The 16845-nt window shown below is 41.2% G+C and overlaps 1 protein-coding gene across 11 annotated transcripts in view; it reads left to right on the forward strand.

Moving 5' to 3' along the window:
* The window catches only part of znf438 (zinc finger protein 438), a 221783-nt gene that overhangs the window by 174266 nt on the left and 30672 nt on the right, over positions 1–16845 (forward strand). For 6 of the 11 annotated variants that reach the window (XM_078233454.1, XM_078233407.1, XM_078233399.1 and 3 more), the window contains 2 exons: positions 1127–1212; positions 12430–12555. In XM_078233454.1, the coding sequence (XP_078089580.1) occupies positions 1127–1212; positions 12430–12555 (212 nt within the window). Of the gene's footprint in view, positions 1–1126; positions 1213–2048; positions 2231–12429; positions 12556–16845 lie in introns of those variants that run through there. The other 5 variants (XM_078233471.1, XM_078233445.1, XM_078233436.1 and 2 more) reach the window with 3 other exon arrangements.

The following is a 16845-nucleotide window of genomic DNA, read 5'->3' on the forward strand; positions in this document are numbered from 1 at the left end:
TATATTTCTGCACCTCAACATGGTTCAGGAGGTCACGTAGGGAGATGTCATTAAGTTTTGGAGCTGGGGCGATGGAAAACTTCTGTTTTTGTAGATTGTCCAGAAGCCTTTTAAATATGTTGCCCAGATATGACAGCGGGACATGCGCTGTCCAGCGTGCCCCACCAAGGAAGATGGCGCTGAACTCCTGGATGCAGAATTGGGTATGTTGGGACCAGAAGATATGGCGTGGTTTTCCATCTCTCTCCGCAACAGGAAACACTTCCCGCCCCCGTCGCTGTCACAGGACTTAGTCCTTGATGGGAGAATTGCGCCCAACCCCTCTGCTTTTTATTTCCCACCTGTAACTCCCACCTAGCCACACTAGGCCAATTCAAAGTGAAATTAAAGTCAACCCTCATGGTGTGGTTACTGAAGCTACAGCTAAGCCAAATTGGCTGGGAAAAAGCTTGTTTCCTTTCCCAGTGAGTGAACAAGTTGAGTTTTTAATGACAATCCAACATGCATATTCACTTTGTAATTCCAGATTTTCTTGCACTTAATTCAATTCTCAGACTGGAATTTTAACTCCACTTTTGCGTTATTAGTGTAGTTGCCTGGATTACTTGTCCAGTAACTCTGCCCATTACTTTGGGAGGCAGAAACTCTTCTTTTTGTTCAAACAATAACAGCATACTGTTTAAAGAAAAGCCTCAAATATTGGTCAATGTTCACCTGGAGAACAGGGTTATACGAATCAGTGATGGTAAATTAATTCATCAATTTATTTGAAGAAATTCCCCCCTCAACTATATCACTTTATTCTTTGGGAATCAGGCCCTTTATTTTTATACCTCAGTGCCTTGCTCCTCTTTTGTGCTTTAGATTGGAGGGAAATGCTCTGCTGTTTGAGTTATATTCTATTAATTTTGAAATAAGAAAATACATGAACTATACATAAACATGCATGATTGTGAGCATCTAGATTTTTGATTTTATCATCATATTGTCATTGCTTTGTTTTACTGAAGAGCATAAACACCTGAAATGAAGTGCCACATCATGCGAATAATACAATTGTGCTTTTCTTCCACACAAGGCAATAGCCTCTTGTCATTTCCACTATCTTGTAATCTCTTTGTTACAGGAGAGAAGTTGGCAGTGTAGATGACAGCCAAACACAGAACTGTGAAGAGATGCAGGATTTTATTCATGACTCATCAAAGTTGGCTGGTAAGCTTTTACCTTTCAGTAAATGGAGTGACGAGTGGAACTATAAGAAATCTTGCTGTAAGTTGTTGTTGATGAAGTGTGTATGTCTCACCTATGGTGTTATAATTTCTGAGAGTTAATTACCAGATGTTCCTTTTGCACTTTAGTTGCTGAAAGCATGTTAACCCTCCTGCCTTCTGTAATAATTATTTATCTGTTTGTCTATTGGAGAAATTGCCTTGTAATCTGAGGCTATGGAAGAAAACACCACTCTTAATTGCACAGCAGCCACATGAAGTGGGCATAGAGGTATACAATGATAAAAAGGTAAAGAGGAGGATTCCTTTAGACATCAGGTGCAATATTTTTTAAAAATGCTATTGCACTTTGTTACGTAGTGCATTCAGGTCTGTTGAGTTAAATTTAAATAGTGGACTTAATAACATTCTTATCCTTGCATCACCATTACTTAAATTTATTTTTATATTATAGGTTTATATTTCAATTTTTCATCCCAGTTCACTTTCCTCAGTCAGAACCGCTTTCAGTGTTCATATCTAAACAGATGCCATTAATATCACTTCATGGTGGATCTGATGGAGGTATGTTCAATGTTTGTGCGCAGAAATCATTCCCAGGTCAAGTCAGTTGCTTTAAAAATACTGAACGCAACAGAAATATTAAGTTACATGATGGAAATCTAAGGAAGGCAGCCAAGGCGGCATGGTGGTTAGCACTGCTGCCTCACAGCGCCAGGGACCCGGGTTCGATCCCGGCTTGGGTCACTGTCTGTGCGGGGTCTGCATGTTCTCTCTATGTTTGCGTGGGTTTCCTCTGGATTCTCCGATTTCCTCTGGGTTCTCCAGTTTCCTTCCACAGACCGAAAGATGTCTTCAACCTCTCTTTACACCAATCCGAGGTCTCTACCTGCTTCAAGAAGACGACCATCATCCTGGTACCAAAGAAAAGGCAGGCAGCGTGCCTTAATGACCATCGTCCGGTGGCTCTGACATCCACCTTTAATGAAGTGCTGCGAAAGGTTAGTCATGGCACAAATCAATTCCTGCCTCCCAGACTGCCTGGATCCACAACAGTTCGCCTATTGCCGCAACAGGTCCACAGCAGATGCCATCTCCCTGGCCTTGCACTCAACCCTGGAACACCTACATAACAAAGACGTCCATGTCAGACGCCTATTCATAGGTTACAGCTAAGCCTTTAACACCATTATTCCTAGGAGACTCATCTCCAAACTCCGTGGCCTGGGGTTCGGCACCTCCCTCTGCAACTGGATCCTGAACTTCCTAACCCACAGACCGCAGTCAGTAAGGATAGGCAGCAACACCTCCTCCACGATCATCCTCAATACCGGTGCTCCGCAAGGCTGTGTCCTCAGCCCCTAACTATACCCCTTATGCACCTCTGACTGTGTGGCCAAATTCCCTCCAACTCGATTTTCAAGTTGCTGATGACACCACTGTTGTGGGTTGGATCTCGAACAATGACGACAGTACAGGAAAGAGATAGAGAATCTGGTGAACTGGTGTAATGACAATAAACTCTCCCTCAATGTCAACAAAATGAAGGAGATAGTCATTGACTTCAGGAAGCGTAGTGGAGAGTATGCCCCTGTCTACATCAATGGGGATGAAGTAGAAATGCTCATGTGCTTCAAGTTTTTAGGTGTCCAGACCACCAACAACCTGTCCTGGTCCCTCCATGCCGACACTATAGTTACAAAAACCCACCAATGCCTCTAATTTCTCAGAAGACTAAGAAAATTTGGCATGACTGCTGCAATTTTTACCAACTTCTACAGATGCACCATAGAAACATTCTTTCCAGTTGCATCACAGCTTGGTATGGCTCCAGCTCTGTCCAAGACCGCAATAAACTACAAAGGGTCGTGAACAAAGCCCAGTCCATCATTCAGACCAGCCTCCCACACACTAATACTGTCTACACTTCCCGCTGCCTCGGAAAAGTGGCCAGCATAATCGAGGACCCCACGCACCCTGGACATACTCTTTCCCACCTTCTTCTGTCGGGAAAAAGATACAAAAGCCTGAGGTCATGTACTAACTGACTCAAGAACAGCTTCTCCTCTGCTGCCGGCAGACTTTTGAATGGACTTACCTCGCACTAAATTGATCTTTCTCTACACCCCAGCTATGACTGCAACACTACATTCTGCACTCTCTCGTTTCCTTCTCTATGTATGGTACGCTTTGTATAGCGTGCAAGAAACAATACTTTTCACTGTATACCAACACATGTGACAATAATAAATCAAATCACTGCACTGGCCATGCTAAATTCTCCCTCAGTGTACCCGAACAGGTGCTGGAGTGTGACGACTAAAGGATTTTCACAGTAACTTCATTGCAGTGTTAATGTAAGCGTATCTGTGACACTAATAAATAAACTTAAACTTAGATGGGTTGCTGCTGAATCTCTGCTGTGCTCTTGTTTGCACGCTCAGTGTTGCTTGGACTTCTATTTCCTGCAACCTTTTTGGATCTATCTCTGTACGCCTCTTTTGCGTTGTCAATGGATTTTATTTTTCTTCTCTTTGTCTATTCCCTTCCTCCACCAATCCTCTCAAGCACAAATATATTTGATGAACTTGGGGAATATTCTTCAGTACTCGATGTAAAGTTTATTGTTCTTTGTTTAAAGCACTGTTTCACACTTTTTGTCATACTGCCCTTTGCAACACATGAAAAGAAATTCTTCCTTCAATTTCCCTACACGATTCCAAGTTAGAGTGGCAGGCAGACAAACATTCATATTCCAGACTCGTCGTATCAAGATTATGAAAGCAGCTCATGTACATGAGTATTCTCCATGATGCATTTTCCCTTTGCTATTCCGCAAAACATTTTAGTTCCATTTATTGCTTCCCCTGCACACCATGACTGAGATTGGAAATCCAATGAGTGAGAAAATGCACTTGGGTTTCTTTGATACAGAACACTGGAGCTCTAATATGCTGCAGTATGTGATGGAGTGGTTTGCACTGCTGCCTCACAGTGCCAGGGAACAAGTTTAATTCCAGCTTGGGCGACTGTGTGGAGTTTGCAAGTTCTCCCCATGTCCCTGTGGGTTTCCTCCGGATGCTCCCGTTTCCTCCCCACAGTCCAAAGATGTGCAGGGTTAGGCAGATTGGCCATGCTAAATTGCCCCTTGGTGTCCAAAGATATGTAGGTCCAGTGGATTAGCTATGGTAAATGCGTGGGTAGGTCTGAATAAGGTGCTCTTTGGAGAGTTGGTGCAGACTCGATGGGCTGAATGGCCTCCTTCTGCACTGCAGGGATTCTATGATTAATATTCAACAACATTGCATTTTTCTTTCTGGATTCCTGTTTTCCAGCTTTTTGCTTGTTCAGTTGATGGCTCATGCAAGCATTAACCAACGGAATAAAATCTCTGATATGAAGCTATTCTGAGACCAGGATTTTGTCTGTGATTTCATTTGACCATGTAATTATGCTTCATGGGATCAACACACCTCCTTTAGATCACATTGCTGTAAAGTGCAGGTGCATCTATTGCTTATGCAAAATAGCAAACAGTCCCAGATAATTCACCATGGGAATGAACACTTTTTTGATTGTCTACATCTGTTGCAATAATGTAGCCAAGGCCAGTGACAAGAAAGCAAGACTAAAACATCTGCCCAAGAGACCACCAACAGATGCTAACATTGCAGATGGTTTGCACAATAGTTATTCAGTGTCAACGGCAGGGTACTTTGACAGCGTACTGTTATTAATCTCTGACAAAGAAAGTAATGGGTGCCTTGAACAGGCCAGAAAGCCTTTCTTTAATCAAGAACTAATTGATAAGAAAGAGGCTTTATTAACTGCTTAACATCTGTAAAATGTGATTAGAACTTCACCTGCTACATGATGGGATTTTGACTGGAGGCGTATTGCATTTATTGTGAACTCGTAGCTGCTGTAACACAACTTCCTCGGAGGTGGATAGGAAGGACTCGCACCTTATTAACTCTGTTGTCTTCCAAGTTGTACTTTTCCTTTGATATGCATCCAACTGCACAGTGGTTTGCACTGCTGCATCACAGCACCAGGGACCCAGGTTCAATTCCCGGCTTGGGTCGCCGTCTGTGTGGAGTCTGCACGTTCTCCCCGTGTCTGCGTGGGTTTCCTCTGGGTGCTCCAGTTTCCTCCCACAGTCCAAAAGAAGTACTGGTTAGGTGCATTGGCCATGCTAAATTTTCCCTCAGTGTACCCGAGCAGGTGCCAGAGTGTGGCAGCTAGGGGATTTTCACAGGAACTTAATTGCAGTGTTTATGTAAGCCTGCTTGTGACACTAATAAATAAACTTAAACAAGTTATTGTCTTCAGTGCAAACGTGATTATATAACTGTTAGAACTTTAATGTCTGCATTCATAGACTCATACAGTGCAGAAGAGGCCCTTCGGCCCATGGGTCAGCACCGACACGTGAGAAGCATCCAGTGTTTAAACAGAAAACCATTTCCATCTGCCCACCACCTCGTATATTTAAAGAAACTGAGCATCACAAATAGATCGTAATTTGAGTTCAGAAAATTGCCAAAAGTTTACCAATTTATGGTTTGAATGTAAACGTAACTTAAACGTTTTGAATTTATTTTAAATAGAAAGCATTCGTATGTTGGCTTTCTCAATTGTAACACTGAATAATCCAATACAATATTAATTGGAAAATAATAGCCTGTAAGCTTTTGTAAGAATATGATATATTTAAGATCGGAGGTGGCCGTTGGTGCAGGCAGCACCGCCTGACAGCGCTGCATTGTAGCATTCTCTTGGTCACTTTTGTCGTGTTCCTGCAGGCCAATCTTCCATGTTCTGATTTGCATTAACATGTCCTTCCCTCTGCAGGGGTATATTTCAGGTTTGTGAGGCAGTTCTGTGGCCTGTACCATAGGAAAATAATCTAGACTGCTTGAAATTTTCACCATTTAGCTTTAGCTTTTGCTTCCATGTGCTGGTGAATTGAGCAAAACTTTTTCCAGAGGGTAGCAATGCATATTCTCTCAGTTAACATTGATACTTGCGTCAATCTGGGCAATTCAGGTGGAACCAAAAGAGAAAATGCTGGAAAATCTCAGCAGGTCTGGCATCATCGGTAAGGGGAGAAAAGAGCTGATGTTTCAAGTCCAGATGACCCTTTGACAAAGTTTTGTATGAATTTAAGTGGAATTTACATCCCTAAGGGCTGGTCTAATGATTATGGGAATGGATGACAGGGGGCATGAATGCTGATCAAGACATTTGATGACTGAGGAAATGCATTTTGATTTCCTTGATGCAGAACACTGGAGCTCCAATATGGGTGCATGAAGATTTCCACTGTTGAGGGGCAGATTAATGTTCAACAATATTGCATTCTTCCCTCTTTCTGGATTACTGATTTCCAGCGTTTTCCTTATTCATTTTGATAGCTCATGCTCACGTTAACCGATAGAATAAAATCTGCTGACATGAAGCCAGGGTTTTTGTTAGCGACTTCATTTAACCAGATAATGTGTTCCATGGGACCAACATTTGCACTTCTTTTATACCTCATTACTGTAAGGTGCAGATGCATCCATTGCTTAAGCAAAATAACAGTCCAAAGATGTGCAGGTTCAGTGGATTGGCCATGCTAAATGAGCAGGGTTGCACGGCTAGGGCGGAGGGGAGAGGCTGGGAGGGATGATCTTTCGGAAAGTTGGTGCAGACTTGATGGGCAGATGGCCTCTTTCTGCACTGTAAAGGTTCTCTGGTTCCACGGTGAGATACGAGGCACCAGGTGAAAGCCAGTCAGGGTGAACCCTGCGCATTTAGCATGGCCAATCCACCTAACCTGCACATCTTTGAATTGCTACTTTGCATAAGCTTCAAACTTTAGAAATAAATAGTTCCATTTTACTTATCATGTATCGCACAATCCTCCGAATTACAATTCTTATCGCAAACAATTCACATGTTTTCCCAGCACGGTTGGGTTGCAATGGGTGGCTTTTTGTTTGAATTTCCCAGCTGTGTAACTTCTCTAATCCCAGCACTATCTCTCACTGTGAGGGGCTACCATGTGAACTTCTTCTAGCTTCAAGCTGCGCAGATCTTCCAGCCTCCTTTAACACCTCACGAACTATGTCTTCAATCTGAGTGCAAGCTCCCACCCACATTCTGCATGGTGAAGGGGGGAGTCAACAGTTCCTCTGCTTAAGGTGCAGTCTGGGCAGATTCTGTCTCTTGTTCTTTCCTTCTCAATTGGCCGTAGACCCCACCAGACAAAACCACAACAGCTGTCTGTCTGTCTGTCTGTCTGATATTCCTGCGTTTAAAGGAAAACCTGATCTCAATGGCTTCCTTTTCCTTATGGCAGCAGGGAAACGCATTAACAATTTTACTTTGCTACATAGCTAATCAGTTATTCTTCATCCTAACTTTCTTAGAGGTGAAGGGATACTTTGCAACATGACTGTTTACAGCTTAATACCTTTAACACCTTTCTGGGACTCGGGATCTACTCATCGCCAATTTAGAAATTGTTGTAATTGTCCCCAATATAAATACCTTTCACCTCCCATTTAATTAAACAATCTGAATCTTCCTTAAATCTCTAATAATTAAACCACTCCAGGCTTGCTGTCAGGCATACTCCAGCATGGGTCAGATGACCCTTATCGATCCTATATTTAAACCTGCAGTCCCAAAATATACTCATTTTGCAAACCAAAAATACAATTTTAAAACATAATCTTATAGTGAAAGAGATGGGATGTGTTTATGTACCTTCTCCAGGATGCAATGAAAATCAACCACCAAACCACTACTTAGTTTCAGTTCCCAAGTTGTCCACCTGTGTTAGCCATTGAGGAGTAGCAGAGGCCTGGGAATAGAAGGGAGAATTGGGGGGGAAGAAAAATGTTGAGAATGAGAGGGGAAAACTGGATGATGCAATGACATTGCCTCCTTTGATGCTGACTTCATTGACCTCAGAAGTCCCCAATGGCTATTACCTCATAACAGAAGATTCTTTCTGATTTGGCAATAATTGGCTGTAAGTTTGAGACAACACAGGATATCAAAAATCGCCGTTCTGAGATTTGGCCAGATGTGCATCATTTGGACAGGTTAGAGGAAGCTAATTTGGCTTCAAGGAATGTTACACCTGACTTGGAAATGATTTTGGATGGCTAAAATAGGATGCATTCCCTTTTCCAACACTAACATCCCTTACCTTGAAAATAAAATATTTTTAAAAATTGTTCTGGAGAATATTAATATTTAATTTCACAGATCCTGATGTAGGTTAGCGTGGCAGAATTGCTAGGCACCCTTGCAGCAACATTTTATGACTGTAACTGATAATACTGGGCTGCCAGGTCTCGGATTGGAATCTGTCTCGACTGATTGTAATGTTTTTCTGTATTGTGGAAACAAAGAGGGAAAGCTGCTGAACACAAAAGCACAGGACTCCAGTAATAACTTTTGCAATGCGAAGAATTTAAATGTTAATTAAAAGGCAGAAAAGATAAAACTTCAACACACAAGATAAAAGATACAGTTAGAAAGAAATCTTAGAAAATAACCGTCCTCTCCCCTCCCCACTTAGCAAAATACTTTTTTAAAGGTGCTCAAAACTGTCATTTTTGCCAACAGCCTGAATGGATTCTTAACCATAAAATCCAGGAAATGATAGCGAGAAATTGCTTTAACTTCAAACAGAAATACAATCCACGACTTTGAAGAACAAATCCACGCTGATGTGGTTTTCCAAAGGGAGATTTGGAACAAATTGTTTTTCAGGACAAATATTCTCCTGACCCAAAACTAAGATTTTCACAGATCTTCAGCACAGTCCAAAACACAGGAGTTGGCTTTCAGTGTGGGACTCCCCCGACTCCCCACGCCCCACATGATGAAAATCAGTTTTCATAAATATTTTTTTGCCCCTTTCATCATAGTTCCCCTTTGTCTGAAATATCTCTTTAGAAACTCCGGTTCCCAAACATTAAAACCTTTCATGTTCCTATTACATGTCTACTTTGGGTCAATAAAATTTAAAAAGCCCACCCCTGTTTACTCATGAATCTTCCATAAAATGCAAATGTTCTCCACCTTTGAGACTCCTTTGAAATGCAACAGCTACAAATCATTTTCAAAACTTATCACCAAATGCAAATTTCAGATCTACTCTTTCAAAGAACAAAGAAAATTACAGCACAGGAACAGGTCCTTCAGCCCTCCAAGCCTGCACTGACTTAACTAAAACCCCCTACCCTTCCGGGGACCATATCCCTCTATTCCCATCCTATTCATGTATTTGTCAAGATACCCCTTAAAAGTCACTACCATATCCGCTTCCACTATCTCCCCCGGCAACGAGTTCCAGGCACCCACCACCCTCTGTGTAAAAAAAATCTGCCTCGTACATCTTTAAACCTTGCCCCTCTCACCTTAAACCTGTGCCCCCTAATAATTGACTCTTCCACCATGGGAAAAAGCTTCTGACTATCCACTCTGTCCATGCTTCTCACAATCTTGTAGACTTCTATCAGGTCGCCCCTCAACCTCCGTCGTTCCAGTGAGAACAAACCAAGTTTCTCCAACCTATCCTCATAGCTAATGCCCTCCATACCAGGCAACACCCTGGTAAATCTTTTTTGTACCTTCTCCAAAGCCTCCACATCCTTCTGGTAGTGTGACGACCAGAATTGAACACTATATTCCAAGTGCGACCTAACTAAGGTTCTATAAAGCTGCAACATGACTTGCCAATTTTTAAACTCAATGCCCCGGCCGATGAAGGCAAGTATGCTGTATGCCTTCTTGACTACCTTCTCCACCTGCATTGCCATTTTCAGTGACCTGTGTACCTGTACACCCAGATCCCATTGCTTATCAATACTCTTAAGGGTTCTGCCATTTACTGTATATTTTCTATCTGTATTAGACCTTCCAAAATGCATTACCTCACGTTTGTCCTTGTAATTTAAGACACATCATTAGCCCTCATTAGAAAATGCAAGAAGACAACACCTTTAGTCTTTCATCCCTTAGATTCTGCAGACAATCTGACTATACAGCCTCACCTCTGATTAACTTGCAACACAGTAAGAAGTTTAACAACACCAGGTTAAAGTCCAACAGGTTTATTTGGTAGCAAAAGCCACACAAGCTTTCAGAGCTCCAAGCCCCTTCTTCAGGTGAGTGATGGGGCTTGGAGCTCCGAAAGCTTGTGTGGCTTTTGCTACCAAATAAACCTGTTGGACTTTAACCTGGTGTTGTTAAACTACTTACTGTGTTTACCCCAATCCAACGCCGGCATCTCCACATCATAACTTGGAACACACAGACACAGCTTACCCTTACCTACGCATAAATACAGAAATATCACAATTCTTCTTCAGGTGAAACCAATTATATTAGTCCCAAAGTCTCTTAATTTCATCCCACCTTATAACCTGTTTGAGAACTCTACATTTCTCCAATTCTGACCTCTTGTGCATTCACACTTTTGTTGCCCCTTCATTGTGATCGTACATTTAGCTGTCCAAGCCTAGGGTCTTTGAAGGTTCTAATTGAATCTGCTTCCACCAAACTGCCAGGCAGAATATTCCAGATCCTAACTACACTCTGCATTAAAAGAAATATTTTCCTGATGGCACTGTTGCTTCTTTTGCTAATCATTTTAAACTGATGTCCCCTTCTGCCAATGGGAACTGATTCTCTCCAACTGCTCTGTCCAGACTTCTCATGCTTTTGAAAACTTCTTTCAAATCTACTCATCATCTTCTCTTCTCCAGGAGAACAGCCTCAGTTTCTCTAATCTATCAGTGTAGTTGAAGCTCCTCAAGCCTGGAACCATCCTGGTGAATCTTTTGTGCACCCTGACTTCACATCCTTCTTAAAGTGTGGTGCCCAGAATTTGATACAATACTACAGTTAAACCTGAACCAGGGCCTGATACAGATTCATCATGACTCCTTGGCTACCGTTCTCTTATATGGTTAATTACAAAGCCCAGAATGCTATGTGCTTTAACGCTTTCTCAACATGCCTTGCCATCTTCAATGATTTGTGTACAAAACCCAGCTCCCTCTGCTTCCTTTAGAATTGTACTCTTGATATTATGTTGCGTCTTTGGTCATACTCTCTCCTTGTTTCTCTTGTTTCTTTTCCCTCTGAACTTTTATATACTCAGCCTGTTTCTCAATCTCCTCTTTGATAGGCAGTTTTGTCGGCCAGTTTTTTGATTCCAAATTACCTGAACCAGATCTATTCTCACCCTATGAAGTTAACCTTCCCCCAATAAATTATTTTTACTTTGAATTGCCTCTTGTTCTTTTCCATAGCTAATTTAAACCTTATGAAGCTATGCTAACTCCTGTAAGTGTTCCCCTACTGACACTTGATCCACTTGACCCACGTCATTTCCCAGAACTAGATCCAGCAATGCCTCCTTTTTGTAGTTGGACTGGACGTGCACTAACCTAGAAACTTCTCCTGCACACACTTCACCCCTTTTCTGTGCTTTACTGTATGACTATCCTAGTCTATTTGAGGATCATCAAAATGCCCATTACAATTACTCTATTGTTTTTGCACATCTCTGTAATTTTCTTGTTTTTCTATATCCTTTCCAATAGATGATGGCATATAGAATGCATAAATATTAGTGTAAGTTGTCGTTATTCTTGAACCACATGATAGAAAATTGTACGTCATTGGGGACAGGTTTTGGGGGTGAAGAGGAGAGATAATAATATCTTTTTTGGGCAAGCTTGTCTGTTTATCTGGAGGTTCTCCTCCTGGAGGTTGATCGGGTCTGTCTTGCTGTCCTGGCTGAAGAACTCTGTAAACCAAGTGGGATACATTTGAGGTGGTAGTTGGATTATTTCCAAGGCCACTAATTACTGAATTTAATGGGAAATGGATGGGATCACAGTAATATCAGTAAAAGCTCATGTATAACATAATTTGATTTATTCAATCATTGTAAATCAGTGGACCTAATTAGAAATGGATAGAATCACAGAATGATGGTACCATAAATATCCAGGAATCCCTTGTTTAAAAAAAAATCCAGTCACTAAAACAGTGGCCTGAATATTTTCAATTACTGCATTGGAACCCAGTAAATTTTGACAAGGAATATTGGCAGCATTGGTATTTAGTTTTATTACTTTCTACCCTTGGCGATTGGTTTGTGACTGATTACTTACTGTTACAGGGCTACAGTTATTTCATTTAAATCAAAATGAGAAACAGCAGGTACTGCCAACTGCATTTGGTCAACTCACACAAGAGAAACATACTGGAATGACAGATGGGCCTAACAGTGTGCAGAAGGACAAAGGTAAATGGCTGAAGAATCTGAATTAGTACTTTGAAAAACTTATAAATGTATTGGTCAGTACAGGATTATGCTTTGATCCAGCAAAAAAATGTTAATATGTTTCAAGAAACTTCCTTTAGAGAATAGTGAAAGAATAGATGAGAACTGAGGGGAGGAGAAATTTGTTCACCCAGAGGGTGGTGAATGTGTGGAATTCACTACCACAGAATGAGGTTGAGGCCAAAACATTGTGTGATTTCAAGAAATTAGATACAGCTCTTGGGGTTAAAGGGATCAGGGGAAAGGGGAGATCAGGATATTGAATTTGATCAGCTATGATCAAAATGAATGGCGGAGCAGGCTCAGAGGGCCCAATGGCCTACTCCTGCTTCTAGTTTCTGATTTCAATAACCCCTTTTCACAATTTTTCATTTTCGCATGAAACCAACTTTGATTGTAACCCTCGCTGTTTATAACACTTTGATTGCACAACTATTTAAACACCTGTCATCATAACTATACAAAGGCATGAGTTTGTTACAGCTCAAAAACCTGTTTATTTAAAATGGTTTGAGATGCAGAAAGGAAGCATGTCTTTCTGTATGAAGGCTCGGAAACTGTATGAAGGCTCAGAAAAAGAGAAACAGTCCGACAATATCACAGACTTAGGAGAACAAAAACAAATAAAGAGTAAAGTGCAAATATATGAAATCAAGTAAGGAAAGAAAAATCTTTCAAACTGGGAGGCCAGTGGAGTTTAAAGATCAGATAAGTTCTTGGGGCAAATTAATAGAGATTTCAAATCAACAGGCTTAATAAATGAATTTGTGGGCAAAATCTAGGATCTTACTTCAACAATTTATAATGTGTGACGGTTAAGTAAAATAGAGTGGCACATGGGCAGTTATGTTGTACTTAGGAATTTTCAAGGAAATGGGAAGCAAAATAGCAGTCTGTTTAATGCTTTGCTCCATCAATATAGTAAATAAACAGAGCGTCCTGCAGACCAGTGGATTCTTCAGGCAACCCAACTGGAGAAGAGGAGCAGGAGCTGCATTCCAGCTCAATGTGGTCCCATTAGGAATGTCAGCATGACTGCTCGAACTTGTTTTAAATATTTCCACCGTACACTGAAACAGTAACAACTGGAGGACATGATTTTAAAATCATCACCCCAAAAACAATGCAAAAAGTTGGGAGAATTTAATTTTTCTTTTTGCAAATCTTCCAGAAACTGTGGTAGAAATAAAATAGCTCTTAAAAGAGGTGTAGGTCAATACTTGAAAATATGTTTTAAATGTGTACGAAGAAAGGAAAACAGAATGGGACCAAGCTCCTTATGAGAGCCTGTGCTGCAAAATTTTAGGATTCAATGCCTTTAACTGCAGTTGACATTTTTCCCCTGGGTGAGTTTTTCAGAGTGTGCTTTTTTTTCAGTAACGATGCTCAACTTATACCACTTATCCATAGCTGGGTGCAGAAGGGATCAGATAGATGGTGTTTCATGTACCAGCCTACAAGCCAGGACTGATCACCTCCACACCAGTATACACCAAAATTGCTTACTGCTCCTTTGACTAACCAAGGGGATTGCAAACCATGAGTTGTGGCCCCCCCCTCCTCCCCCACCCAGTGGAGTTGATCCCATTGGGATCATTTGGGGATGCGAGCTCTGAGCTAGGAATATTGATTGGAGATTATGGCAGGACATTCATGGAACCAGTGCATTAGGCCCCATCAGAGTTTTCAAAATGGTTGTGGACAGAACCTCCGCTCAACAATTCAGCGAGGTCATACCAGTTTTCAAGCAATAAAATGCATTCATGGGGGTTGGGGGGGGCGGGGGGGAGGGAGGGATTAAACCTCTTTGCAGTTTTCTGCTCAGCCTTGCCATTTATATTATCATCATTCAAATATAATAGATTTTCCACAAGTTATCATTTGTAGACTCCTTACTTCTTGTGAGAAATTTGAGTGTTCTACCCAGCAAGCTGAAATGAGGCAAAGTAATAGAAGGATTAGGGATTGCTATAGGTGATAAGCTGGCTAGACTGACAAAAATCCTCTGACTAGCAATGTGAATTGCTGTTTTCAGTAAGCTGAGGTGTAATATTTCCACTTGCGATTAACTTCCGTCTGTATCCCACTGTGTTCATTTCTGTCTCTGCCTCAACTTGTTCAAAACGTTTGACCATACATGACCTGGTGCAGCTCCTTTTATCTCTAATAAGTGACTCCTCTTGTGCACTGAAAATGTATTCTTCTGTTGCTTCATTTCCTTGTGTAACAATTTCTTAGTGAACTGTTCAGCAAGATAGGTTTAATGTCCCTTATTCAAATAGTCATTTGGTAGTACAGAGCATGAATATTGTTGAAAAAAGTCATTTTTGTCACCTTGTACTTGTCAGGGCAATCACAAGAATACCAATGTCAGGCGAAACAACAATGTTTTATTGTATAAGAAGGTGCTGATTGGCTGGCAAGTGGACTGTGATTGCCATGGATAAAGCACCGGTTGATGGTGATTGACAGTTAACTGCCAAGTGTTGATTGAAATTTAAACCAGGCAGCTTGACTCTGGCTGAGGCATTGTCCTGTGGAATGAACCAGCGAATGTCTATCACTTGTTTTATTTAGCTGAAATAGGCCTAATGTGTGTACATGTTCTTTCTGTCTGCAAAGAACAGGATCTTGTGCATTAATATATGTAGCTTCCAGTACACACCCATGCACCACACTGCTAGTCCGACTGACTATCTTAAATTGGCCGTCAGCTTAATTTTTAGCGCACTGAGAATTATTCAGTAAATGGTGTCCAATTACATAATCACATCTAATGTTGGACACACTGTTTTGCATTTTGCAAGCATGGGCTGATAGATTACGGTCTGTATCTTCCCTTTGTGAACAGCAGAAAGGACATGCTGTTGCGATTCACCAGTCTTTGGGACGTACAGTCTAGATACCTAGCATCACACTGGAACTGAAAATCATATGCCACATTACTCATATGTGTGGTAGTCAGAATGTCTTTTTGGCTTGACATCAGTATCCTGTTAGTGGCACATACCGCTCGTGTTGCTGCTGTATAGTAGCAGTGTGAAACAGCTAGCTTCGCTTGCTGCTCAAAAGTTTGGCCTTCCAGGGTAACCTGAGTTGGACTGGGCCAACATGATCAGATCAGAGTTGCCATTATCCTGCAGAATGTCTTTGATGCACCCTATTTCAGCATCAAGCTTGGCATGGTATCAAATAACTCAGGCCCTATTTACAAGGTTGCCAGTAAGGCAAATCATATAGCACCTAGAACTGTAATAATCCCAGTGCGCGTCAGTGAAGGTAGGCTTGCAGTAGAACATGGTTGAAACCTACAGGCAGATTTCTCAACTGGTGCATCAAGGAAAGGGAGCTCATTTGACTGCTCCATTTCCACAGCAGCATGTAATAATTTCCTAGCATGTCTTAGTGGGCTCCACCCTATGCTCAAATTCACCTGGAGTAGTCAAATTAACTTGATGAATGCTTGAACAGGGTGTCTTTTTCAGCAATATTTTTTATTCATCAAGTATTGCTAATATTAATTTGAATCAACTTTTATAAAAGTCATTAAAAAAACAATGTAATTAAGAATTGTCAACTTGGATCAGTTGGTAGTATTCTTACTTCAAATTGTGATGTTGTGGTTTCAAGCCCCATTATTGATGAAATTTTAAATTAAGGTCTATTCCAGTGTTTCAGGTGAACGATACAATACTATGCAAGATGTGAATTCTCCCAATATCTTGGCCAACATTCTGGGCAGGATTCTCCAATCTCATCAGTGGCTGCCCTGCTGCCAGCGAGAATGGTCAATTTTACACTCAGCTAGAACGCCATTCACTTCGTAGTCTATTTTTAACCAACACCAAACTAAATGATATTATTTATTGGACCACTGTTTGCAGAATGATTTGTGTGCTTGCTTTCTTAAAGCTGAATGTGGAAGTATTCCATTGAATGCAGAGTTTCCTGAGTTGTTTCTGACAGCATGTGGCAAACCTCCATATAAATGCATATATTCTTCTTTTCAGAAAGTAATTCAGACCTTTTACACCTCCAAGGTCTGTTGGGTATCCTTTTGCATTTTTCTGTGCAGCTGACAGCCAGCATCCCTGGATCCCATGAATGATGCGAGCCGCAGACCTGTGCGTTCTTTAGTTACTGCACAATGATTGTATTCCGCTGTTCAACATGGCATTTTCTTTACAAGTTTCAATGCTGCAAGATAGGACTAGAAGTGACTTGAGAAGACAGCTTCACTGTTCATAAAAT

This window comes from Mustelus asterias, chromosome 2 (assembly GCF_964213995.1).
Source record: "Mustelus asterias chromosome 2, sMusAst1.hap1.1, whole genome shotgun sequence".
Classification (NCBI taxonomy): domain Eukaryota; kingdom Metazoa; phylum Chordata; class Chondrichthyes; order Carcharhiniformes; family Triakidae; genus Mustelus; species Mustelus asterias.